This window comes from Callithrix jacchus, chromosome 5, assembly GCF_049354715.1.
Source record: "Callithrix jacchus isolate 240 chromosome 5, calJac240_pri, whole genome shotgun sequence".
NCBI classification, from domain to species: Eukaryota; Metazoa; Chordata; class Mammalia; order Primates; family Cebidae; genus Callithrix; species Callithrix jacchus.
In genome coordinates, this window is record NC_133506.1 from 120,539,702 (window position 1) to 120,565,837 (window position 26,136).

Genomic DNA, 26,136 nt, shown 5'->3' on the forward strand with positions numbered 1-26,136 from the left:
TATTCATAGGAATTAATGATCTTTCCACAATCTCAAAACCCTTGCTAACATCAAACATTCCAGCTTTCAGACTTGATTTCATCTTTCTAATATATTAATGGAGAGGTTAGATGCTTATTTCTACTGGTAGTAAGGATGAAATGTATAGCCAGTTCAGAGGCCATACTCCAGATGCCATACCCCTTACTTTTGGGGACGTCACAGTTTGCTCCAAGTAGCATCTCATTTCAGCACAAAGAGCTTTGAAAACAATGATATGCCGAAACAGAAACTTAGTGATGATTTGTTGATAACTATTTTGTTCTTAGAAAACGACTTCAGTGTATTTTCCCCTGTTTCATGCTTATTTCTGTTTCAAACACTGTAAAGAGGAAACAGAAGTTATTGCAATAGCAGATAATCTGAGGATTTTCTAAGAAAAGCTCTATAACTTCTTTTTTACCACTGGTGTTTTGAAATAAAAAGCTTCTTTTATATTTACGTATTTACAACACAGAAGTAACCATGATTTGGTGGATGAGCACTAGAAGTAACGTAAGAGGACCTGGGGAAAATCCTGCAGCTTGCATATTTTTGACCTCTCCTTTCAGAATTATGATATAAATGAGCTCAGTGATGTATGTAGAAGTGCTCGGTACAAGGCCAGGTGCAGTGGCTCACACCTGTAATCCCATCGCTTTGGGAGGCCGAGGTGGGTGGGTCACTTGAGTCCAGGAGTTCCAGAACAGCCTGGGCAACATGGCAAAACCCTATCTCCACAAAAATTACAAATTAATTTAGCAGGGTATGGGGATGTGTGCCTCTAGTTTCATCTACTCAGGAGGCTGAAGTGGGAGGATCACCTGAGCCCAGAAGGCCAAGGCTGCAGTGAGTCTTGATTGTGCCACTGCCCTCTAATCTGAGTCATGGAGTGAGACCCTGTCTCAAAAAAAAGCAACTAATATAATGCTTAGATTTAGCATTTATGAATAAATGTAATTCTTATATAACTTACAATAAAAATGGTAGAAAAATAAAATAGCTACAGGATATTCTCAGGAAAAAAAAAAAAGAACTTAAGGAACATTGGGAAATTTCCTCTGTCTATTGTGGAAATTCAAGCCGAGAAGAACAGAGAGACCAAGAGACACAGGAGAACCTCTTTATTGGAGCTCCAGCTGACAGTGGCCTTACTGCCTGTAATACCTGCCAGCCCCACAAAAGGAAAATTCCTTGCTTATATTAGTTTTGGCATGGGAAGATAAGGCAGGAGAAAAAATAGGTTTAAACAAAGACAGTTAGTCATTGACTTGTGACAAGTTTACAACCTTGAGAATACGTATATTTTCTATGTGGTTATCTCGCTCCCATGCCTGTCTCGCTCCCACGGCTGGTAGCTGGGGAAGAGAACAGGTTTTTTGTTTTTTGGGCTTTTTTTTGGCAGAAATATGCTTGTGAGCTGTGGGTACAAAGATATGCTTGGGTACCTTATCTTGGAAGGAGGAGGCTATGCTGGGTCTCCTTTAGCTAACTTCAGGCAATTTAGGCTGAGGGGGTGGTTTACTTGCTCCTCTGCTCTTTGTAACTTTTTGTGGCCTACAGGACAAAATGAAGGCTGATATGTCTGATCTACAAGCTAGGAATGAGATTCTTTCTGAAACACTTGCTAATGCTGAAAATGAAATCAACATCCTACAAATTCAGCTCCATAATGCAAGAGATGCTGTTGGAGAACAGAATTTGATTTTGGAACGTGTGCTAAGAGACCTCGGCCAAACACAGTGTCAGAAGAAAGAAATTGAACAAATGCACCAAACTCAACAAAGAAAACTGAAGAAATACATTGCAAAGCAGGGATCTGTAGAAGAGAGATTATTTCAATTACAAAATGAAAATACGTTGCTTCAACAGCAACTGGATGATGCTCACAAGAAAGTGAACAATCAAGAAAAGACAATCAGTTCTCTCCATGACCAGATTCAGGCTCTTGCCAGTAATACTCGATCTGAGCATGAAAAGCAGAGTCTTCTACTACAAGAGAAGAACGAAGAATTGCTGGATGAATGTAATTATTTTGAAAAAAGAATGGATCAATGTGAGAAAGAAAAAGCAGGAAGAAAAGTAAGTATTAAGAAAGATAAATATTTTTCAACCTTCCTAAAAGAAAATTTAAAGTAATATTTGATTATGGCTAAATGTTTTATCTAGTTGAATATAAAAATATATAGATCATAAATGTATTTGCTATTAAAACTGAAAGATACTTTACTTTGAGTGAGGAAATTGTGTCACCTATGAAATTTTAAGTTCAGTTACAGTGTTAATAGGTACAGATTAACATTCATAATGTTGTCTTACGCTGCTGAAATGATCATTGCAATGCCTTTATATGGCCATGTTTGAAGACCATGGTGAAGCAGATAAACAGAAATGCTTATACCTGACATGAATATTTTGAATTTAAGATTCAGTTAGGAGGGTTACTTTGACCATTAATTCCAGACTTTCCAGGTGAACTGAAGTATACTACTATACTTCAGTATATATTTCCACAATACTTTTCCTTCAGTAGTTTTGCAACATATTTAAGTTGGTATAATTTTATTTTTATTCATATCAATTTGACTTAAATCTGAGATGATTTCAGTCTCGAATTACTTGTTATGACCTCTCAATTCTTTAAAGGCATTTACTTTTTAATAAATCATAATTTGGGGCAGATGTGAATTTCAGCAAAGCTATGTTAGATGTAATCTTACCACTTGTATTTATAATTTCTTTGAATGTTTTTACAAACAGTTTGCTCATAATTTTTATTTCAAGGCTCACTGCCTGTCATTCAGATATAACTTTGACCAGTACAAAAGTAACTTTGTTTATCTGTGATTTATTTGTTTGGCATTGAGTCCCCATTTTTAAACTAATGAGAGGTGACAGGATTCACGTATAGTGAGAATGGACTGAGTAGGGGAGACACTTACAGAAGCTGAGGTCAGGAGGGAGGTAGAGGCCAGGTTACCCAGGGCCTCAAAGGCCATTGGAATTTTACTTGTATTCTGAGATAGGAATCTTTTGGAAGGATCTGAGGAGGCAACTGAATATGCCAGGAACTCTGAAGTTGATTAGAGCTTCTAGTAAAAAAGAGGGAAAAACATTTCACAGTGTGGGATGTACCACCAGCAGCCCCACTCGATTTCTTTTTGGGACTTCAGTAGGTTGTTAAGCATTGCAGATGTTTCAGGGATGAGTGAATAGTGGGCTGAATCTATTGTCTAAGTTAACAGAAAACTGATTTGGCAGAAAGATAGCACCTTCTGTGTCCTTAACTGAATTCAGTAATAAACAAGAATGTGTGCACACGAGGAAAAGGTGAATCCATATATGTGTTGATGTTTTTCAAAGTGTATATGTTAGAGCTAAATATTATTACCATAATTTAATAATAAGGTGATTGATAAAATCAGTAACAAAAATACTTTCACAGGTAGTTATGAGACAACACCAACTAGAATGGACTGATCCCCTAAAACAACAACCTACAGCAGAGACTACATCATTTAATTTAGATGAGACACAGGATTCAAAGAAGAAATTGGGTCAAAGCAGCAGTGAAGTATGTATGAAACCTAACATGTCTACAGTTAATCTATAGGTGGTGAAATAGTGTCAAATGCTTTAGGATACTGATTGAAGTGGATGGCTTTCTTTTGTAGTTTTATGATAATTTTATTATCTTTATAATGTACTTTTTTCTTAACCTCTGGCTTTCATTCTGTCCTTTTCTCCTGATAAGTACATACTTAAAATAAGGATCATTTCCAAAGATCCTTAGGAAAGTTGCAAATTATTAGTATTCGTCACAGAAGTTGAGAGGCTTTTTTTTTTTTTTTTTCTGTGAAGTATTTTTTAGTGATTTCTCTATTGCCATGGTTAGGCAAGCCAGATTAAATCGTAGGATAATGTTTAATGGAATGTTTCAGAAATTGTCTTATTTCTTATCTTTACTTTTGTAAATGGGTACAGAATCTGTGTATATTTATTTCATGAATTTCAGGATAACTTGTACAGAAAGGCCACAGTACTGTTCTCCAAAATGCAAATGTTTTAATTTAAAAACCACTTGAAATGTTAGGCCCTTCCTTCATTTACCTTTCATTTTAAATATATTGTACTTTTTTACAAATCACCTATAGTATGTACATCCAAAGTAGAGAATTAAGAGATGTATCTAGATCCTACCACTGAATTTTTTTTAAAAATTTACTGAGACAAAATTCGTATACCGCAGTTTACCCATTGAACGTGTACAATTCATGGTCTCTCAGTATAGTCACAGAGTTGTGTAACCATCACCATCATCAATTGTAGGACATTTTCATGACCCTGAAAAGAACCAGCAATCTATTTTGTTTCCATCGATTAGCCCATTCTGGACACCACATATCGACTGGATCACACAATATGTGGTGGTCTTTTGTGTCTGGCTTCCTCTACTTAGTATAACATTTTAAAGGTTCATTGTGTTGTAACATGTATCAGTACTTAATTTCATCTTTCTGCTGAGTATTGTTCCACTGTATGGACGTACCACTCATTTTATTTAGCCATTTATCAGCTGATGGACCTTTGGGTTGTTTCCATGTTTTGGCTATTAATCATCCTGCTATGAAATTTTATGTACAAGTTTTTGTGTTTGCGTATGTGTTCTTCTCTTGGGTATATACTTAGGAGTTGAATTTCTGGGTCCTATAGTAACTCTATGCTTAAGCTTTTGAGGAGCTGACAGTCTGCTTTTCAAAGTGGTTGCACCATTTTACATTCTCATCAGCATTGTATGAAGGTTCTAACTTCTCCACATCTTCGCCAGCACTTTTCATATTTTTTATTTAAAAAGGATTCCAACCCAGAGGTATAAAGTGGTATCATGTCATTGTTGCTTTGATTCACATTTCCCTAATGGTGAATGACTTTAAGCCTCTTTTCATGTGCTTATGAGCCATTTGTATATCTTCTTTGGGAAATGTCTATTCGAATCATTTGCCCACTCTAAAATTGGGTTATTTTAAATTGATGAATTTTAAGAGTTGTTTATATACTCGAGGTGTAAGTCTCTTATCAGATATATTGTTTCCAAATATTTTCAATGGCTTTCCTTTTTACTTTCTTTCTTATGATTTATTATGTTTTTAAAAGTTATATAATTTTAAGTTGTACAGAGAAGGTCTCACCAAGTTGCCCAGGCTGATCTTGAACTGAGCTCTAGCAATCCTCCCACCTCAGCCTCCCAAAATGTTGGGATTACAGGTGTAAGCCACCATGCCCAACCTCTTTTCCCTTTCTTAATGGTCTCCGTTCAAGCACAGAAGTTTTGCATTTTAATGAAGTCCAGTTAATCAATTTTTCTGCAGTCACAAAGATCTATGGCTATGTTTTCTCCTAGGAATTTTATAATTTTAGTTCTTACATTCGGTGGTTCTATTTTGTTAGTTTTATATATGACATTTGGTGGAAATCCACCTTTATTCTCTTGCACGTGGATATACAGTTGTCCCAGCACCATTTGTTGAAAAATCTATTCGTTTCTCATTTTTTTTATACCCTTGTTGAAAATCAGTTGACCATAAAAATGTAGGTTTGTTTTTGGATTCTCAATTCTAATATGTTTAGCCAGTACCGAATCACATTTTAGGAGAATTCATTTTCAGTCCTGTTGCTTATTACGAGTTGTCTTATGTAAGAATAGAAATTCAAATAGTAGAATGTCTTTAATTTCACTTTATGCTTCTTGAAGGAGTGTATGCCTTGCTGACACCATGACATGATGAGAGTCAAGCTTGCAAAGACAGATCCCATTAATTTTTTTTCTCCAGTCTCACCTTTTGTCTCTCACCCAGTGCCTCTCTCTTCACTCCCATTTCTGTCAATTCTTGGCAACAGGATCTGCTGACTGCGTCTACTATTTATTGCATTATGTTTCATTAGCTCGTTATAAGTCATGGAGTCATGTGTAGATTTGAACTATCTATGAAGCTCAAGGTTAAGTCTGGGCTGTCATCTTTCCTCATTGGAAACTGAGCTCATTTATCATGTTGCAGTTCACAGTTAGATCCTCTTTTGACCCAGCACCTGGTTCTCTTATACAACCCCGGGGCTAAATCCTATTCTTGGCACAGATCCTACATTCTCAGAAACCAGAGTTCCCTGCATTTACCTCCTTTTGCTTAAATGGAGATGTGCAGCTATGCTTTTCTAGCTCAGTACATAATTCATTGAATAAATGCTTCAACCTATTCAAAGAACAACTTCCAGGAGTGCAGCACCTGGAAATCAGGTAATGTCCAGGCATTTATCAGAAACAAAGAGTCGAATTAGTTGTATGAATTTCAAAATTTCAGAGCCAATTTATATGACATGGAGAAGCATTTTGGTACAACATAAAGATGAGCTGCTCTTTTCTTCTCCATACAAATGAGGTAAAGGGGAAATTGCATTGAATAGCTTAACACTCAAAGGACACTGCATTTGTTTTACTTTTGAGATTGTTAAAACTGATTCCATAATTTTTAAAATTTCCTCATTGAGGAAATGAAAATGAAGATTGAATCCTAGATTGATGAATAAATATCCAAACCTGCTTATCACTTTTAAAATTTCAGTTCCTTGAAATCAGGTACAATGTCTGATTTTTGGTTATTAATCCAATATTTCTAGTTTTTTCAACTTTATACTTCAAATTATATATCTTCTTCCTTCCTCATCTTCCTTATTTCATAACTCGGGGGACAATTTCTAAAAGCCTCACGGGCTTAGTCACTGGAATTTGTAATCAATGGGAACTTTTTCTAAACTTCCTCCTCAGTAGTTCTTATGTCTTTCTTATGAGAAAGACCCGGCACCTGGTTCTTATGTCTTAAGACATAAGAACTACTGAGGAGGAAGTTTATCATATAAATTATATGTATTTATCATATAAATTTGCTTTTCTAATTCATACAATTAGAAAAGTTCTGCCTCCCATTAGAGTTGTTTGTCATTAATAAATTAACCTCAACATTTGTTAGCTCTTACTTTAAAGGAGACTAATTTCTACTGGGTCTGTTATTCTATTGCTTATTATCTCCTTGTTTAAATTTATTTTTCTGGTTATTTTTTCCTAACAAATTACCCAAAATTGAGTGGCTTAGAACGTTTGTTTAGTTCACCAATCTGTGGTTTGGGAAAACCTTGGCCAGGGCAGCTTGCCTCTGCTCCCTTCAGCTTCACTTGGGATAAATCAAAGGCTGAGGGACTAGAATCATCTGAAGATTTGTTCACTAAGATGTCTGTTGCTTACGGCAGCTATTGGTTGGAACTTTAGTTGGGGCAGGATACCCAAATATTCTACACTGGAACTCCTAGGCTCTCTTTGTGGCTAAGTTTCCTCACAACATGGGGGCTGGGTTTCAAGGCGAGCAGTCTGCGATAGAGAGCCTCTTCAAACCTAATGTAGGAAGCAACATCGTGTTATCACTTTTAACACATTCTGTTCATTAGAAGCAAGCCATTAAGTTTCACCCATAGTCTATGTATTGGATGAATTATTTTGCTTTTACTTTTATTTATGTATCTTTTTTTAGACATGGTGTCTTGCTATGTTGCCCAGGCTGGCCTTGACCACCGTGGCTCAGGAATTCTTTCCGTCTCAGTCTTCCAAGTAGCTGAGATCACAGGCCTGTGACACCACACCTGGCTTCCTTTTATTTTTTGTGGACTTGTATAACTGTACATATTTATGGTATACACAGTGATATTTCGATATGTGTAAACAATGTGTAATGGTCAAATAAGACTAATTAACATATCCATCACCTCAAACATTTACCATTTCTTTGTGCTGTGAACTCTGAAAATCCAATCCTCTAGCTTTTAAAAACTATTAGTTGACCAAACCAGGTGTGGTGGTGCACACCTGTAATCCTAGCTTCTAGGGAGGCTGAGGCAGAATGGCTTGAACCGCGGAGGCAAAGGTTGCAGTGAGCTGAGATTGCATCACTGTACTCCAGCTTGAGTGACAGAGTGAGACTCTGTCTCAAAAAAAAAAAAAAAAGAAAAGAAAAGTTAACCATATTCACCCTACAATGCAGAAGAACACTAGAATTCATTCCCCCTATCTAGCTATCATTTCGTATCCATTAAACAACCTCTCCCATCTTCCACTCCCCCTTACCTGTCTCAGCCTCTGTTACCCACAATTCTACTCTCTACTTCCAAAAACTTTTTTTTTAATTTTAGCTTCCATATGAGTGAGAACATACAGTAGTTATTTTTCTGTGCCTGAATTATTTCACTTAATGTCACTTAATGTTTTCATCCATGTTGCTGTCAATTCATGATTTTATTCTTTTTTATGGCTAAATAGTATTCCACTGTGTACATATATCACATTTTCTTTCTTTTTTTCTTCTCTATTTTATTTTATATATATATATTTTTTTTTAATTGCATTTTAGGTTTTGGGGTACATGTGAAGAACATGCAACATAGTTGCATAGGTACACACGTTGCAGTGTGGTTTGCTGCCTTCCTCCCCTTCACCTATATCTGGCATTTCTCCCCATGCTGTCTCTCCCGAACTCCCCACCCACCGCTGTCCCTCCCCTGTTCCCCCAACAGACCCCAGTGTATCACATTTTCTTTACTCACAACCACAGTCATCTATTGATGAACATTTAGGTTGGTTCTGTAGTTTGGTTATTGTGAATAGTGCTGCAGTAAACATGGGGATACTGGTATCCCTTTGATATACTGAATGTCTTTCTTTTGGATAAATTGTAGTGGGATTACTGGATTATATGACACTTGTATTTTTAGTTTTTAAAGAAACTTCCACAGTTTTCCATAATGGCTATACTAGTTTAGAGTTTTCTTTTTCTCTCCAACCTCACCAGGATTTTTAACTTTTTAAAAAATATATATATAGTAGCCATTCTAACCGTGGTGAGACGATGTCTCATTTGGAATTTTATTTCCGTGTTCCTGCTGTCAGTGATGTTGAGTACTTTTCCATATATTTGTTGGCCATTTGCACCTCTTCTTTTTAGAAATGTCTATTTAAATTCTTTGTCCACATTAGGGGGATTAGTAACTGTTGTGTTAAGTTCCTAGTATATTCTAGATATTAGACCTTTCTCAGATGAATAGATTTGTAAATATTGTCTCCCATATTACAGATTGTTGGTTGTTCAACAAAGGATTTGCTGTGAAGAAACTTAACTTTAAAATAGCCTTACTTGTCTATTTTTGTTTTTATGCCTGTGCTTTTTTTGCATATTCCTGTGATAACTTAGCTTTAAAATCTTTGCCTTGACCTGTGTCATGAAGCATTTTTCCTGTATTTTCTTGTTGTAGTTTTATAATTTTGGATTTCATGTTTAAGTCTTTAATCCATTTTGAGTTGATTTTTGTACATGGTGAAAAATAAGGACCTGGTTTTATTCTTCTTTTTATAAATATCGGGTTTCCCTGGCTCCATTTGTCAAAGAGAGGGTTCTTTCCCCAATGTATGTTCTTGACACCTTTGTTGAAAATCCAGTGTCTATAAATATGTGCTTTTATTTCTGGGTTCGCTATTCTGTTCCACTGAATAGAGTTTAATTTTCTGTTTTTTATACCAAGACCTTGCTTTTTTGGTTACCATAAGCTTATAATATATTTGAAGTCAGGTAGATTTCAAGGAGGTAGAGTGATGCTTCCAGCTTTGTCCTTTTCCCTCACTCTTGGCTTGTCTAGTCTAGCATTTTTGTGGTTCCATATAAATTTTAGGATTGTTTTTTCCATTTCTGTGAAGAATGTTATTGGTGTTTTTCATTGCAAGTTGTAATTTTCATCTTATTTATTTTTTCTCTTTCTTTCTCTCTTTTCTTTCTTTCTTTTTTTTTTTTTTTTTTTTGAGACAGAGTCTTGCTCTGTCTTCGGGTCCCAGGCTGAAGTGTAGTGGCACAATCTCGGCTCATTGCAATCTCTGCCTCCTGGGTTCAAGCAATTCTCCTGCCTCAGCCTCCCGAGTAGCTGGAAACTACAGGCGTGCGCCACCACTCCCAGCTAATTTTTGTATTTTTTAGTAGAGACGGTTTCACCATGTTGGCCAGGATGGTCTCAATCTCTTGACCTCGTGATCTGCCCGCCTCGGCCTCCCAAAGTGCTGGGATTACGGGTGTGAGCCACCACCTCTGACTTTTATGTTAGATTTAGGGGGTATATGTGCAGGTTTGTTACAATGGTATATTGCATAATGGTTAGGTTTAGGGTACAATTGAACCTATCTCCAAGGTAGTGAACATGTACCTGGCATGTCATTTTTCAACCGTTGTCCCAACCCAATCCCTCTTCTTGTAGTCCCCAGTGTCTGTTGCTCCCCTCTTTATGTCCATGTGGACCCAATGTTTAGGTGCCACTGACAAGTGAGACATGTAGTATTTGGTTTTCTGTTTCCACATCAGTTTGCTTAGGATAATGGCCTCCAGCTACATCCATGTTCTTGCAGAGAACATTATTTTGTTCTTGTTATAGCTGCATAGTATTACATATTTTATGTGTGCTACATTTTCTTATCCAGTGCACTATTGATGGGCTTCTGGATTGATTCCATATCTTTGCTATTGTGAATAGTGCTGCAGCCAACATATGGGTGCATGTGTCTTTTTGGTAGAATGATTTCTGGGAGGGAGTGGGTATTTAACTCACTAATGGGATTGCTGGGTTGAAGGCAGTTCTATTTTTAGTTCCATGACAGAAATCTCCAAACTGCTTCCCACAGTGGCTAAATGAATTTACCATTTTCTCCAGCAGTGTATTCGAATTCCCTTTTCGCTGTAGCAGCTCTGCCAAAATCTGGGTCAATGTTGCTTATTTTTTGCCTTTTTAGCGATGGCCATTATGTTTGGTGTGAGATGGCATTTCATTGTGGCTTTGATTTGCTTTTCTCTGATGATTAGTGAGATGAGCTTTTTTTTCATGTTTGCCCTCTGCTTTTCTGTCTTTTTTTGGGAAATGTCTCTTTATGTATTTTGCCTGCTTTTATATATTTTTTTAAATTCTTGCTTGTTGATTTAAGTTTCTTATCGGTTCTGGATATTAGAACTTTGTTTAATGCATAGCTTGTAAATACTTTCTTTCATGATTTAGGTTGCCTATTTAGTCTCTTGAATGGTTCCTTTTTCTATGCAGAAGCTCCTTTGTTTAACTAGGTCCCAATTTTTCATTTTGACTTTTGTTGCAGTTGCTTTTGATGCCTTATTCATAAATTATGTTCAGAGGCTGATTTCAAATAGTATGTTTCTTTGGTATTCTTGTAGGATTTTTATAGTTAGAGGTCTTTCTTTTAAGAATGTAATTCAGCTTTCATTCATTTTATATGTGGTGATAGCTAGGGGTCAAGTTTCATATTTCTGTGTATGGATAGCGAGTCATCCCAGCACCATTTATTGAACAGGGAGTCCTTTCCCCGTTGCGCTTTATCAAAGATCAAATGGTTATAGGCTTGTGGCTTTATTTCTGGCTCTCTATTCTGTTCCATTGGTCTGTGTGTCTGTTTTTGTGCCAGTACCATGCTGTTCTGTTCACTGTAGCCTTTGTTTACTGTAGTATAGTTTGAAGTTGGGCAGTGTGATGTGTCAGGTTTTGCTCTTTTTGCTTAGGATGGCTGTGGGTGTTTGGGCTCTTTTCTGGTTCCGTATGAAATTTTAGAATAGTTTTTTCTAATGCTATGAAAAATAACCTTTGTAGTTTGATAAGGAATAGTATTGAATTTGTAGATTGCTTTGGGCAGTATGGCCATTTTACTGATACTGATTGCTCCAATCTGTGAGCATGGAATGTTTTTGCATTTTTTTGGTGTCTGCTATTTGGTGTCATGACTTTTCAGCAGTGTTCTGTAGTTCTCCTTTTAGACACGTTTCATCTCTGTGGTTAGATGCATTCCTAAGTATTTTGCTTTTTTGTGTATGGCTATTGTAAATGCAATTACATTCTGGATTTGTCTCTCAGCTTGAACTTTATTGGTCTATAGAAATGCTACTGATATTTTTGCATTGATTTGCATTCTGACTGAAGTCATTTATCAGTTCCAGGATAAACAGGCAGACTCTAGAGTTTTCTACGTATAGTATCAGATCATCAGCAAAGAGAGATAGTTTGGCTTCTTTTCCTTTTTGGATGCCTTTTCTTTCTTTCTTTTGTCTGATTGCTCTGGCTAGGTGGGAGTTCCAGTCCTGTGTTGAATAGATGTGGTGAGATGGGGCATCCTTGTCTTGTTCCAGCTGTCAAGGGGAATGCTTCCAACATTTTTTGTTCTTTTTTCTTTAATTTTTTTCTTTATTATGTTATAGAGACAAGGTCTCACTGTGTTGCCAGGTTGGTCTCAGACTCCTGGCCTCAAGTGATACTCCTGTCTTCACCTCCCAACATGCTGGAGTTACAAGCATGAGCCACTGCACTCAGCGCCCACTTCCAGCTTTTGCCCATTCTGTGATTTCAGCTGCAGGTTTGTTACAAAGTGGCCCTTATTATTTGGAGGTCTATTTTTTCGATGCCTAATGTGTTGATTTTTTTTTTTTCATGAAGGGATTATGGGTGTTATTGAAAGCTTTTTTGCATGTTTTATGATGATCATATGTTTTTTTTTTTCCATTCTGTTTATGTGGTGAAACATTTATTGATTTGTGTACTTTGAACCAACCTTGCATCACAAGAATAAACCCGACTTGATTGTGATGAAGTAAATTTTTGATGTGTTGCTGGGTTTCATTTGCTAATATTTTGTTGAGACTTTTGTGTCTACATTCATCGGAAATATTGGGCTGTAGTTTTCCTTTTTTTTTTTTTTCCGTGAAAGCCACTGACTTTATTGATCTAAAAACTTTACAATGACAGTGACTGTTCTGCCAAAAAAAGGAGCCAAATGGTTTCAAACTGGCTGAAAGTGAAGGTGGGGGTGAGGGATAGGCCCAGGATTCCATTCAGGAAAGCCAGTAACTGTCATCAGGGAACTGGCAACAGAAAAAGGAAGAGGGAGGCATGGAAGAGCGAGAATCCAAAAAAGTTGAAATGATTAGGGGAGGAAACTCCCGCAGACCCTGGAGTATCTCCGAGGTGAGTAAGGCAATAGCAATCTTTTACTTTGTAGCGGACAGGGAGGAGTCGGTATTCCGGAGATGAGTACAAAAATAGCAATCTTTTACTTTGCAGCGAATAGGGGAGGAGTCGGTATTCTGGAGATGTGTACGAAAATAGCAATCTTTTACTTTGTAGCGGACAGGAGAAGAAACTCTACTCTGGAGATGAGTACAAAAATAGCAATCCTTTTTTTTTGTTTAAGATGGAGTTTTGCTCTTGTTACCCAGGCTGGACTGCAATGGCGTGATCTCTGCTCTCTGCAACATCCGCCTCCTGGGTTCAGGCAATTCTCCTGCCTGAGCCTCCTAAGGAGCTGGGATTACAGGCACAGGCCACCATGCCGAGCTAATTTTTTTTTTTTTTTTTTTTTTTTTTTTTGAGATGGAGTTTCGCTCTCCTTACCCAGGCTGGAGTGCAATGGCGCGACCTCGGCTCACTGGAACCTCCGCCTCCTGGGTTCAGGCAATTCTCCTGCCTCAGCCTCCTGAATAGCTGGGACTACAGGCACGCACCACCATGCCCAGCTAATTTTTGTATTTTTAGTAGAGACGGGTTTCACCATGTTGACCAGGATGGTCTCGATCTCTTGACCTTGTGATCCACCCACCTCGGTTTCCCGAAGTGCTGGGATTATAGGCGAGAGCCACCACACCCGGCCTGCTGAATTCTTTTATGTGCACAGACAGTGTGACTTTCTGTTTTCCAATTTGGATCCCCTTTATTTATTTGACAATTTGTGTCTGTATCCTTCAGGGATATTGGCATGTAGTTTCCTTCTGTTGTCTGTGTCCTTGTCTGGGTTTGGCCTTAGAGTAATACTGACCTTTAGAATAAACTAGGAAGATTTTGGAATAATTTGCAAAACACTGCTGTTAGTTTTTCCTTAAAAGTTTAATAGAATTCAGCAGTCAAGTTATCCAGCTTTACACTTCTTTGTTGGGAAACTTTACTGCCGATTCAATTGCGTAACCTTTCCTTGGTCTGTTCAGGTTTCCATTTCTTCTTGGTTCGTTCTTGCTGGCTATGCACTTCCAGGAATGTATCCACTTTCTCTAGGCTTTTCAGTTTGTTGGCACGTAGTTGTGCACGATAGTCTCTCATGACCCCATGTATTTCTTTGGTGTCAGTTTTAATATCTCCTTCTCTGTTTCTCTTTTTTCTTGTTTAATATAGTTAGCAGTGTATCAGTTGTGTTTGTCTTTTCCCAAAACCATCTTCTAGTTTGAAGGATGTATTGTTGGTTTTGTTTTCTTACTCTACCTCATTCGGTCCTGCCCTGCCTTTATCATTCCTTTCCTTCTACTACATTTGAGTTTCCGGTCTGTTCTTGCTGTTTTGGTTTCTCAAGGTGCATTGTTAGGTTGCTTGTTTGAAGTCTTTTCCTTTTGTAGATGTAGCTGTTAATTGCTATAAATTGCCCTCTTAGTGCTTCTTTTGTCACTTTCTATAGGGGTTGGTTTTTTCCATTTTCATTTGTTTCAAGATTTTTAAAAATTTTTTTCTTAATTTATTGATTGGCCCAGTTGTTCATTCAGGAGCATGCTGTTTAATTTCCATGTGTTTGTAGAGTTTCCAAAATTTTTGTCCTTGTTATTGATTTCTATATTTATTCTATTGTGGTTTGAGAAGATACTTGATTCCTAGGAGTTTTTAAACTCAGTATATGGTCTATTCTCTAGAATTTTCTATGTGCTAATGAGAAGAATGTGTATTCTGCAGCTTTTTAATGAAATGTTCTGTAAGTGTCTGCTAGGTCCCTATGGTCTACAGTGCAGTTAATTTTGATGTTTCTTTGTCGATTTTCCGTTTAGATGATCTTTACAGCGCTGAAAGTCAGGTGATGGAGTCCTCATCTACTCTTGTACTGGGGACTGTCTGTCTCTTTAGTTTCAGTGATGTTTGCCTTATATATCTGTGTGCTCAGGTGTTAAGTACATATACCTTTATGATGGTTGTATACTTGCTGAATTGATCCTGTTATTATGTAATGACCTTCTTTTTCTCTTTTATGTTTTTTTTTTGACTTACGATCTATTTTGTCTGATAGAAATACAGCTGCTCCTGCATGCTTTTGGTTTCCATTTGCAGCTGTGTAGTAAGTGTCCTTGCCTTCGGGTTCCAGTATCATTTTCTTCACTATCCTTAAAACCTCCCTACCCGCCTCTTTGAGGACCATCAGGCTTCCACTCACAGTCACTTTAAGACTCTTTTTGTTTTCATGCTTATTCTTCTGTAGGTCCTTTTAACTTCTGCTGAGCTCCTGGTCCAGTGGTAATCCTACGTGTTGAGTAGTTTTTGTTGTTATGCAGTCTATATGTAGTGTCCATATCTGTATCAGTTACTTCTTGGTATGTAACAAAATGTCGTGTCTCAAAACAACATCTATTTTGTTCATAAGCTGCAGTTATAAGCAAGGCTCAGTGGGGCCAGCTCACTTTTTCTTTACTTGGCATCAGCTGAGGTGACTTAAAGCTGCGGACTAGAATCATCTAAAGGCTTGTTCATTCACCTTTGTGGCATTTGAAGCTGCTTTTGGCGGACATTAGGTAGGGAAGACAACTCAAACACCCACCTACGTGAGGATTCACCATGTAGTTTGGGCTTTCGCACAGCGTGTTGGCTACATTTGAAGGACTAGAGTCCCTAGAGGAAGAGAGTCAGGTGGAAGCTGTATGACATTTTATAACCCAACCTTAGCAGTCACACAGCAGTTCTGCCACATTATGTTCACGAGAAGCCAGTTATTAATGCCAGCTTGTATTCAGGAGAGGGAATGTCACGGGAGAAGTGGCAAGCAATTTGCAGATGTTTCAAAACCACCACTTCACTTACGTTTTTAAAATAAAAAAGTCCTAGTCATTTCCTCTAAAGGAAAGCAGTTCTTTCCAACTCAGCACCACGGAAATTTCAGCGAGATTTTTTGTTGTCATCGTTTAATGTGCTCTTTTATTTCATGTAAAGCAGCAACGAATTACAAGACCGTGCTACTAAATTAGGCATTTTTATTCAGAAAAGCGGACGGATCCTGTCATTCAACTTTTATACTGGGAGATGTGATTGCTTCTTCACTCCAAGTGTCATTACTCCTTGAAATGTAATTCAAATTAACTTAAGGCACTTGCAGTTCAGCAAGAGGCTTGTGGTGCTGGAATCCACTTTTTTTCAAGATTTATTAGAGTCTTATTTTCAGAGTCTTATTATGGGAGCCATGTCTTGACTGAGGCTCAAATAATTTAATATGACGCCCCTAAACCTTCCATATTAAACTATTGGGCCTCAGTCAAGACATGGCTCCCATTACGGAGGATGACAGGGGGTTAAAGGAGTAAGAGACTTGTGCTAAGGGGGTGACTTAGAGCCATTTTAAGGAGGAAAGCCATGAAATGATCATAGAAAAACAGAAGTCTAAGATCAAATCCAAATGTTATGTGGAAAAAATGATGAGAGTAAAGGATATATTTTTGTGAATTCTGGTGGTTTAACTTGTTTTTAATTTTCCGAGTAATCCAAGGGTCTGTTTTTTTATGAATCTACAACAGTATAGGTAATATTTTATTGCAACTGAATTCGTTTAAAAAATGATTAGTTTTGTGTTCGACCATTCTCTGTCTACTTTCTTTTATCTTATTTTCTTCCTGCCCACACTAGAGTGCAGTGGCACTGTCTCTGATCACTGCAACCTCCACCGCCCCAATTCAAGCCATTCTCCTGCCTGGACCTCCTGAGTAGCTGGGATTACAGGCACCCACCGCCGCACCCAGCTCATTTTTGTGCTTTTAGTAGAGACGGGGTTTTGCCATGTTGGCCAGGCTTGTCTCAAACTCCTGACCTTAGTTGATCCATCCACCTCGTTTTCCCAAAGTGCTGGGATTACAGGTGTGAGCCACCACACCCGGCCTCTGTCTGCCTCCTTCATTACCAAAGTATATTGTTTTTTGACTCATGCAGGATGACCTTACAGAACCACAGGAAACTGCACCTTCACAATGTCCAGATCTGGACGCAGAGAATGAAGTTCTTCAGCAGATATTATTCTCTACAAAAGCATTAGAAAAGAAATGTCAAACACTAGAGGAGGAGATGCAGCAGCTGAAACAGGTAATAGTAAATCTCAAAAGTTATATGGAGAGAAAAATGTTAGAACGTGGTGAAGCTGAACAGTATGAAGTGCCGATTGAAGAAAGATCAAGACGGAAGATAGTGGAAGAGTTAAAGGAAATCAGTCTCCTCTTGCACGTTGGTTCATTTGTCTGTAATGTGCTTTCATTCGTTTCACTGCACATTCCATTGTGCATATATCCATCGTATATGTTTTCTGTACTTTTCTTACAGCAATTTGTTTGGCAGACTTCTAGAAGGAAGGTGATATCTGTTTCTCCCTTTAAATATTTTCTTTTCCAACATTCTTATAACTAAATTGATCTTCCATAATAAAAATTCTCACTAGAAAATCGTTGATTACTAAGGCTAGTATGCATACAAGAAGACTAATAGAAAAAGTAAAAAAGAAAAAATTGTGATTGAGAAATTATACCATACTCTTGAACTGCTTTTAAGTTACATTGTTCCATTTTTAAAATTTTAACTTGTTTCTGTCATTGTTTGGAGGATTGTTGTACAACTCAGACTCAATTATTAATTCAGTTGATACTGATGATAAATATGTGAAGCTTGAGCTTCTTTCTTTCTTCACATACTTAAAATTGTTCTCTGAATAACTGGCTCCAAAGAAAAGGAAACAAATGCACAGTAATTATTCAGGTAATAATTACTTTCAAAATGTTCCCTTTTAATTATTTTAGACTCAAGCAGCATCTGAAGAACAGTTAGTGCAAAGGGTGAATGATATTCCTGCAGAGAAAACTCGGCTGGAACTCACAATCAAAGATCTGCAATCTGAACACTCCAGAGTAAAAACTTCGGAAGCTGAAAATAAAATCGAATTGGAAATGTATGAGAAACTCTACCAAGAAAAATTACAAGTTGTAAAATCCTTGTCAAATGAACTGAGAAGGTAAGTCAGTGTACAGAATCATAGCGAATAAGGTAAGCTCATTAATTTGCCATCCAGAGCATAACTTCCAGTGAGACAGGTTCATGAGATTTGCGGGAAGTGAAAGCTAACTAGACTGTACAGTTTTTGAACATTGTAAATTATAAATAGTAAATGAACTTAACCTTTAAAATCTTAGTCCAGGACAGTTCATGTCACCGCTGTTTTTGGTTTTACGTGGCTTCCCCCAGCCCCTTAATATTCTTGTATAGTTAACCCGATCTATTAGGGTTTCTGCTAAATATTTGTGAAGCTTCGTAATTTAGACAGTGATATCATGATGAAAATTGTCAGTATTCCCTTAATTCAAAATATTAATGAATTTAATTAATTTTTGGAAGATGGCAGCTGAAAACCTTGGGTCAAGTACGACAACTCTGGGCACCTTCTGGCACTGAGTAAATTCCCTTTGCTTGACTGTGATCATTAGAGGGCGCCTTGAGAAGAAGTGTCCTGTATAGTTCTTCCGCTCCACGTCAAGACACACTTGTGAAGTACAGAATGATTAACATAGGGTTGGAGGGACGTATCACTTACTAAGTGATTAAAAAAAAAAAAAGCACCTCGGTCAGCCTGAGGGGGTGTGTGGAAGACAGAAAGGGCAGGCCCCACCTCTGATGCATGGGCCACAATGTTAGGAGCTGATTTTCGTTGATGCTGCTTTAGCTCTCATTGATCTCAGCTGTCTTATTCTCCCCTAGGAAAAGTCCCCTTGAATGATTCCTCAATGCCAAATGCTCAATTTTTTCCAGATACTGGGTGAAATGTACAAGGGCAGTAAAAACAGTTGTTTGAAAATGTCTTTGACTGATAGTTTTTTAAAAATCTCTAACTAGTTTACTAAATACAAGTATTTCTAGCTTTTATTTTTTTCTTTTAGCTTTTTAATTGTATATATTTAAAGAGTACAACATGATTTATTGTATATATTTAAGGAGTACAACATGATTTCTAGGGGCATTTCCAACAGACTAGTTGTTCCCCCTAGAAATATATGTACTTCTTTAGAACTATGTTAAAACTGTAACTGTAGGTGTGCTCTAACACATTTTCAGAGTTAAAATATGGCTTACAGTATATTCCATTTACTTTTATGGCAACTTTTAGAAGACTTGAAGTCATTTAGGAAAAAATGAAATACTAATCATTTGTCTTTTGTAATCTTCATAGAACCATGGAGATGACAGCAGAGGTCAGTCCCCAGCTTACTGTGGAGAAAGAGAAGACCAGATATCCAGCAACTGCTTCTACTGCAAGGCCAGTTCTAGTGTCACCTTCTGTTGGAAATCTTAGTGAATGTCTCAACAGAAGACATATTGAAGGAAAAAGCAGGTCTTCACATGAGAGCATGGAGAGCTTCATGTCGAGGGTTAGTTATATTATCTTTTTCCTTTGCTGTTTAGATTTCTGATATAATTCTGGTATGTTACTTGCTGAAATACTCAGTTGTTTAATTGTGTTGTGTGTGGTAAGCAAAGGTAATCATTATCTCTGTTCATAAAGAGGAGACAGAAATTGTAGTGATTTTTGAATCCCCGGAGCTCTCATTCACAGGAGATTACTCCTTTGTTAACTTGATTCAATAAAGGTAACCAAACTGACACATTTTACATGTCTTTAAAAACCACAATTAAGTTAGATTTTAACAAAGGTATACTTTGATGTGCGTGTCTTACTAATTGATTTTATGTTTGCCTGGGGTTCACTTTTAAAGGGTTTAGTGTGCCTGGGGTCACTTTGAAAGTTTTTCTACATCATCATGACAAGGAGACCCAGGCATCTAGGATCCCCTTCCCCATGAGCTCCACACTGCATTTCATTAGAAAAAAAGGATGGCTGACTGGCCTACTAAATCAGGTTCCTGTAAATAGCAGGCATGGTGTGGGGGAATCTCTCCAGAAGACATTGCTTTTACTTAAACAAGATCAAAACCCCATCCCACTCCTCCATGATCAAGACCCTTTCACATGTGCTTTCTAAAACTGTAAACCCAAGACCCTTTCATATGTGATTTCTAAAGCTGTAAACCCAAGACCCTTTCACTTGTAATTTCTAAGGTGTAAACCTAAGATTCTTTCATGTGTAATATCTGGAGAATATGCCTATATAAAGGCAGAGCTTCTCTTTGTTAGGAGAGTGTAGTCATTTAGACAAATTGTCGCCTGGCTCCCGGCCGTAATAATAATAATAAACACCTCTTCCTTCGCAGTTCGGTGTTTGAGAGAGGTCTGTTTCTCCAGGCCACTTCTGCTTCAGTCTCAGGTTTTCTACCCCTCATCATATGTGAATGATTGGTATCCACACACTAACCACACATGGATGTTTATTATTTAAACAGATCCAGCGTGAATACTTTTAATACGTTGTATAAACCTGCAACGCTTGATTAATCTCTGTTCTTTAAGTTAAAAGTTTTGTGATTTTCTCACGAGTACACCTGTCATTGCTATTGCTCTTACAGCGTTTTAATCTCCATTTTTGTAAAATGTGTCTATTGCTATGCAATTGTATAGTGATTCTGAAATAAACAAATAACTGAATTTTTAAAGTAAAGCTCAGTTATGTCTCTCTACCTAGCCATAACTTGACGACCAAGATGGCAGTGATGTCAAGAGTCCTTCAGTAGCAAATGTGACCAAAGAGAATCAATTCTATTCTTTCTACCCCAAATGCCATCTAAAGCTGCACATGGACATCTGCCATGGACCAGTAACAGGAACCTTTTAGTTCAACTATGTGGTTTTGTGACATGGTAAAGCCCTATAAAACTGCATACCTCAACCAAACCTCAGCTTTCCATTGAAACTGCTCTCTGTAACTTAAATGTGACAGGCAAGCAGTCCAAACCCATGCCATCTTGGCCCCTGTGACTTGTAATCTCCATGCTACGCAGACAATGTGTTAACAAATGCTTATCTTGACTTTTGTGAACTGCTTAAGTAACAATCAGAATGTCAGAAGTCCCCTGGCCCTCGGAGTGTCCGGAGCCCCTCACCCTCATCTCCACCCAGGAGGTGATTTACAGAATCTACTAGCCCTCAGAATGTCCGAAGCCCCTCACTTCCACCCACGCTCCTCACCCTCACTTCCGAGGTGGTTGTACAGGTATAAAAGGTCTTGACACCCTCCTTTCGGGGCCACGGATTGGAGAGACGTGAGTCCTCCGTGGCCGCCGGCAATACAGACCCTGCAATCTGGCATGCTTTTGTCTTGGTGTTGACTTTCTATGCTCACTCGACTACAACAGTTTCACTCAGAGTAAGTCTATTTCTGAGGATTTCCAAATAGATCCAAGAATGACAAGCTGTGTCAATTATAGAATTGGTAAAGAAAAAAAAAGGAGTTCAGCTATGCTTAACTCAGATTAAGGTATTTGTCTTACATTTGTCTATTTTTCAACTGGAGGAAAATTATAAAAGCTGAGCACAGTGGCACACACCTGTAGTCCCAGCTACACCTGAGTCTGAGGGCAGAAAGATCACTTGAGCCCAGGAGTTCAAGTCTTCAGTGTGTAATGATTGTTCTGTAACACTGTAGCACTCCAGCCTGGGCAACATAGCAAGATTCTGCCTCTTATAAAAATTACAAAATCCATAAAATATTTGTATGAACAAAAATAGTTTTCTTTGTGTATATTTTTATTTTTTTAAATTTCAGTCAATGCACATTGGCTTATAGTTTCAGTGGTTTTGTTGTTGTTATTTTGTTTATTGGTTTTTGTTTTTTTATAAGACAGGGTTTCACCATGTTGGTCAGGCTGGTCTTGAACTCCTGATCTCAGGTGATCCACCCGCCTTGGCCTCCAAAGTGCTTGGATTACAGGTGTGAGCCACTACGTCCAGCCTGTTGGGTTTTTTTTTTTTTTGAGATGGAGTCTTGCTCTGTTGTCCAGGGTGGAGTGCAGTGGTGCAATCTTGGCTCACTGGAACCTCTGCCTCCTGGGTTCAAGCGATTCTCCTGCCTCAGCCTCCCAAGCAGCTGGGATTATAGGCATACACCACCACACCCAGCTAATTTTTGTATTTTTAGTGGAGATGGGGTTTCATTATATTGACCAGGTTGGTCTTGAACTCCTGACCTCATGATCTGCCAGCCTCAGCCTCCCAAAGTCCAGGGATTACAGATCTGAGCCACCATGGCCTGGCTTAGTTTTGGTGTTTTTATGATCTCCTAAATGCATAGAAAATTAGCATAGGCCCACATGGAATGAGGCCTCGACCTTGTTGTGTTTACCTGGCTATTTCATGTTCTAACATATCACAGAAGAGCAAATCTGTGGTTTCTTAGACAGCATTGCAGCCAAATAGCTTAAAAGGCAGTGAATTAAATTATTGTTTTAATACATAGATTTCAAAAGCCCAGCTAGCTGAGATTTTTAATCATATTGTTTGCTTAGGTTTTCTTTTTCTGAAAAAAAAATAAGATGATTAGCATCCAAATGCTTCAGTCATGAAATTGTACCACTGGGTACAAAAGGAAAATGAATGTTAAATAAATCTGTAAATTGTTAAGCATGATACAAATATAATGTTCTCATTAGTACTGTGAACCTTCAAAATTTGAGACAGGCCTCAGTTAATTGAGAAAGTTTTTTTTGCCAAAGTTGAGGACACATGCCATGACACAGCCTCAGGAAATCCTGATGACATCAAGGTGGTCGGGGCACATCTTGGTTTTATACATTTTAGGGAGACAGGGGGCATCAATTAATATATGTAAGAAGTACATTGGTTCAGTCTGGAAAAGTGGGACAACTTGAAGCAAAGGGAGGAAGACTGGAAGTTGGGAGGGGGCTTCCTTCCAGATAGGTGAGAGACAAACAGTGGCATTCTTTTGAGTTTCTGATTTGCCTTTCCGAAGGAGACAGTCAGATACGCATTTATCTCAGTGAGCTGAGAGATAACTTTGAATAGAATGGGAGGCAGGTTTTCGCTAAGCAATTTCCAGCTTGAGTTTTCCTTTTAGCTTAGTTATTTTGGGGCCCAAGATATTTTTTCTGTTCACAGTACTTACCAGAAAAGTGAGGTAATGTATTATTTTACAAGATGGTGATGAGAGAGTATAAAAAGCAGATCTGATGCAAGGGAAGATTTTTTAGGAACTATTTTTTCTCAATATTCTGGGCCTTTCACTGGCCAGGAAAAAACTGGAGTCATTAACACTCAAGACCCCTTTCCTAAGCTTTTGGGTCCCAGAGGCACTCCCTCCCTGTGTCCTGGGTCTGTCCCTTTTCTCTCTGCTTTCACATCTGACCTGGGATCTCTTTCCCAAAGGCTGTTGCCCTCCACTGTCATTTATGTGGTGAAATAGTCAAGGGTCAGGGAAAGGCTGGAAGAGAATTGGTGCAGGGGGAAACCACTCCGGGAGTGGAAAGGGGCAGAGACTTCTACCATGTACCTATTTCTGAGTTTGAAGATAAAATGACCTTTATTTAAAGTTGTTATACAAAAGTATTCTCTCTCTACAGAGTTAGGATTTCTTCAGTATAAAAGTAAGCAATTTGTTAAGGAGAGTATCTCATTTTTATGTTAACAAAATTGAGGTAGTATGAAAGTATTTGTGAATGGGGTAGAAAGAAATAATACAATCTATTACACTGGTAAGATTTAGCAGAAGAGTTTTTGGGAGAAAAGATAACTTTACAGTAGAGTGTTTTAGTTTGAGTTATGTAAAAATGTACTTTTACATAGTGCTTATGGGTGGCAATATCTAGGGGTTCTTTGAAGAAAGGCTTCCCCCTTTATCTGGTATTGAGTTACTTCTTTTATAAGGCCTGGCTGGTAATGCTGTTGTCATGTTGTTATACCAGAGCGACAACAGAAAGTTAACACCAAGACAAAAGTATGCCAAATTGCAGGGTCTTTATTGCTGGCGGCCACGGAGGACTCACGTCTCTTCAACCCGTGGCCCTGAAAGGAGGGTGTCAAGACCTTTTATGCCCATAAACCACCTCCTGGGCGGGGGTGAGGGTGAGGTTGAGGGTGAGGGTGAGGGGCTTTGGACATTCCGATTGTTACTTAAGTGGTTCATGGAAGTTAAGCATTAGTTTACACATTGTCTGGGTAGGGTGGAAATGACAGACCTTAGTTACTTATTACAAGTTGCAGGGGCCAACATGGTGTGGGTTTGGACTGCTCGCCTGTCACATCAGGGTTACAGGGAGCAGTTTCAACAGAAAGCTGAGGTATAGTTGAGGTATGCGGTTTTATGGGGCTTTTACCATGTCACAATGTTACTTACTCTGTAAAGCCTGTTTATAATGTTTTTGTCACAGAAATGTTACGGAAAGGAGGCTCAAAATATTGGTTAACCTGTTAGTCAAAAAAAAATTGACACCTAAAATTTATAAAGGCATTAGATATCATTATCATTCTCGCCACAAACCATCTCAGACCCTTTCTGGGCCTTTAGTGAGAGAGTGCCTATTCTACAAAAGATTTAAATGAGAGCACTCTAGATAGAGACACTGACAATAAGTTTGAAATATTCCCACACCTTTCATAATTAAGTAGATAACTATAACTTGTCAGATCCTTCAAAAATGGATACTAATTTCTGAAAAGAAATCAAAGTTGCAAAATCAAAGGTGCAGTTAAATTGTTTTCCTAGTTTCTAATTCTAGACACGAATCAGTTAATGAAACTAAGATTGAAAACTGGCTCTAACCTATTTTTATTCTTGTTTTCATGTAAATTTTCTGAAATCTTTGTGTCCATATGAATAAAGAAATGTTAACCATAATAGTATAATATTTTCAATCTTTTGCCAGTGGAATAATTCACATGCCATCACAACGACACTGCTTTCTTCAAGTGTGTATTAAAGATTCTGTGCCGAATCGATAGTAAAGGACATACGTTAAAATTATTATTTTATACAAGTGGAGAATGGAGAGTTCATTTTAAGGAACTATTCATTAAAGTGAAAAACTGATTAGACTTTTATGAGGTGCAGAGTTTTGATAAGAATGGGAAAGTAATGCACTCATTGTAAAATATGAGTTGAATTGTTTAACCTTTGTACTAATAAGGGAAAACCTCATACTTTTGAAATGACATTGTTCAACAGACCAATATTAATTCTGCTTTTATGAGATTAAACAGCACAACACATATATGTTCCCCTTTATCTAAACTTAAAATATGAATTTATGTGATTTTTTTTTTTTTTGCCAATCAGTTTGAGCTTATGAGGTTGCTCAGGTTAGCCTTGAACTGATGACCTCGCCTTCGCAAGCGCCGTGACCTCCGGCGGGAGCCACTTTGGACCCCGATATGTGATTTTTTTAAAAGCAATCTTCAAGTTAGGTTTAGTCTCTTAAAGTATTATATAAAGGCCACATTTTGTAATTGATACTTCTTAATAAGGTCTCTTCTTAGACATTATAAATAATATTTGACTTATTTCAGATGCAGCAGAAGCTGGAAAAAGATATACGTTGAGCAAGAGTAACAGGTATGTTACCAAGAAAAAAAAACTCACCCTATCGCCCAGGCTGGAGTGCAATGGCACAATCTCAGCTCACTGCAAACTCTGCTGCCTGGGTTCAAGCAATTCTCTTGCCTCAGCCTCCCAAGTAGCTGGGATTACAGGTACCTGCCACTATGCCCGGCCAGTTTTTGTATTTTTAGTAGAGACAGGGTTTCACCATCTTGGCCAGGCTGGTCTTGAACTCCTGACTTTGTGATCCACTGGCCTTGGCGTCCGAAAGTGCTGGGATTACAGCCATGAGCCACCACAGCTGGCCATTACCAAAATTTATAAATTAAATTTAGATTAAGTAATATATGTGTGAAATAAACTGCAAATGACATCCCTTTTCATTCTTTGGTTAATAGGTACTACATTAAATATTCCCTCTTACACACATCTAATGAAAGATGTGAAAACTCGAACATGTATAACGAAGAGCATACTTATGCCTCATGAATTATCACCTTCCATAGCTTGAA

The 26,136-nt window shown here is 37.9% G+C and overlaps 1 protein-coding gene across 10 annotated transcripts in view; it reads left to right on the top strand.

The window, feature by feature from the left end:
- Nucleotides 1-26,136, top strand: part of LOC100395099 (coiled-coil domain-containing protein 144A) — a 117,405-nt gene that overhangs the window by 60,361 nt on the left and 30,908 nt on the right. For all 10 annotated transcript variants that reach the window (XR_013535930.1, XR_013535928.1, XR_013535931.1 and 7 more), the window contains 6 exons: nucleotides 1,582-2,100; nucleotides 3,464-3,592; nucleotides 17,080-17,229; nucleotides 17,934-18,145; nucleotides 19,355-19,553; nucleotides 25,594-25,639. Coding sequence is in view for 5 of the 10 variants with exons in the window: in XM_078374367.1 (XP_078230493.1) it covers nucleotides 1,582-2,100; nucleotides 3,464-3,592; nucleotides 17,080-17,229; nucleotides 17,934-18,145; nucleotides 19,355-19,553; nucleotides 25,594-25,626 (1,242 nt within the window). In the remaining 5 variants the exon portion in view is untranslated. The remainder of the gene's footprint in view (nucleotides 1-1,581; nucleotides 2,101-3,463; nucleotides 3,593-17,079; nucleotides 17,230-17,933; nucleotides 18,146-19,354; nucleotides 19,554-25,593; nucleotides 25,640-26,136) is intronic.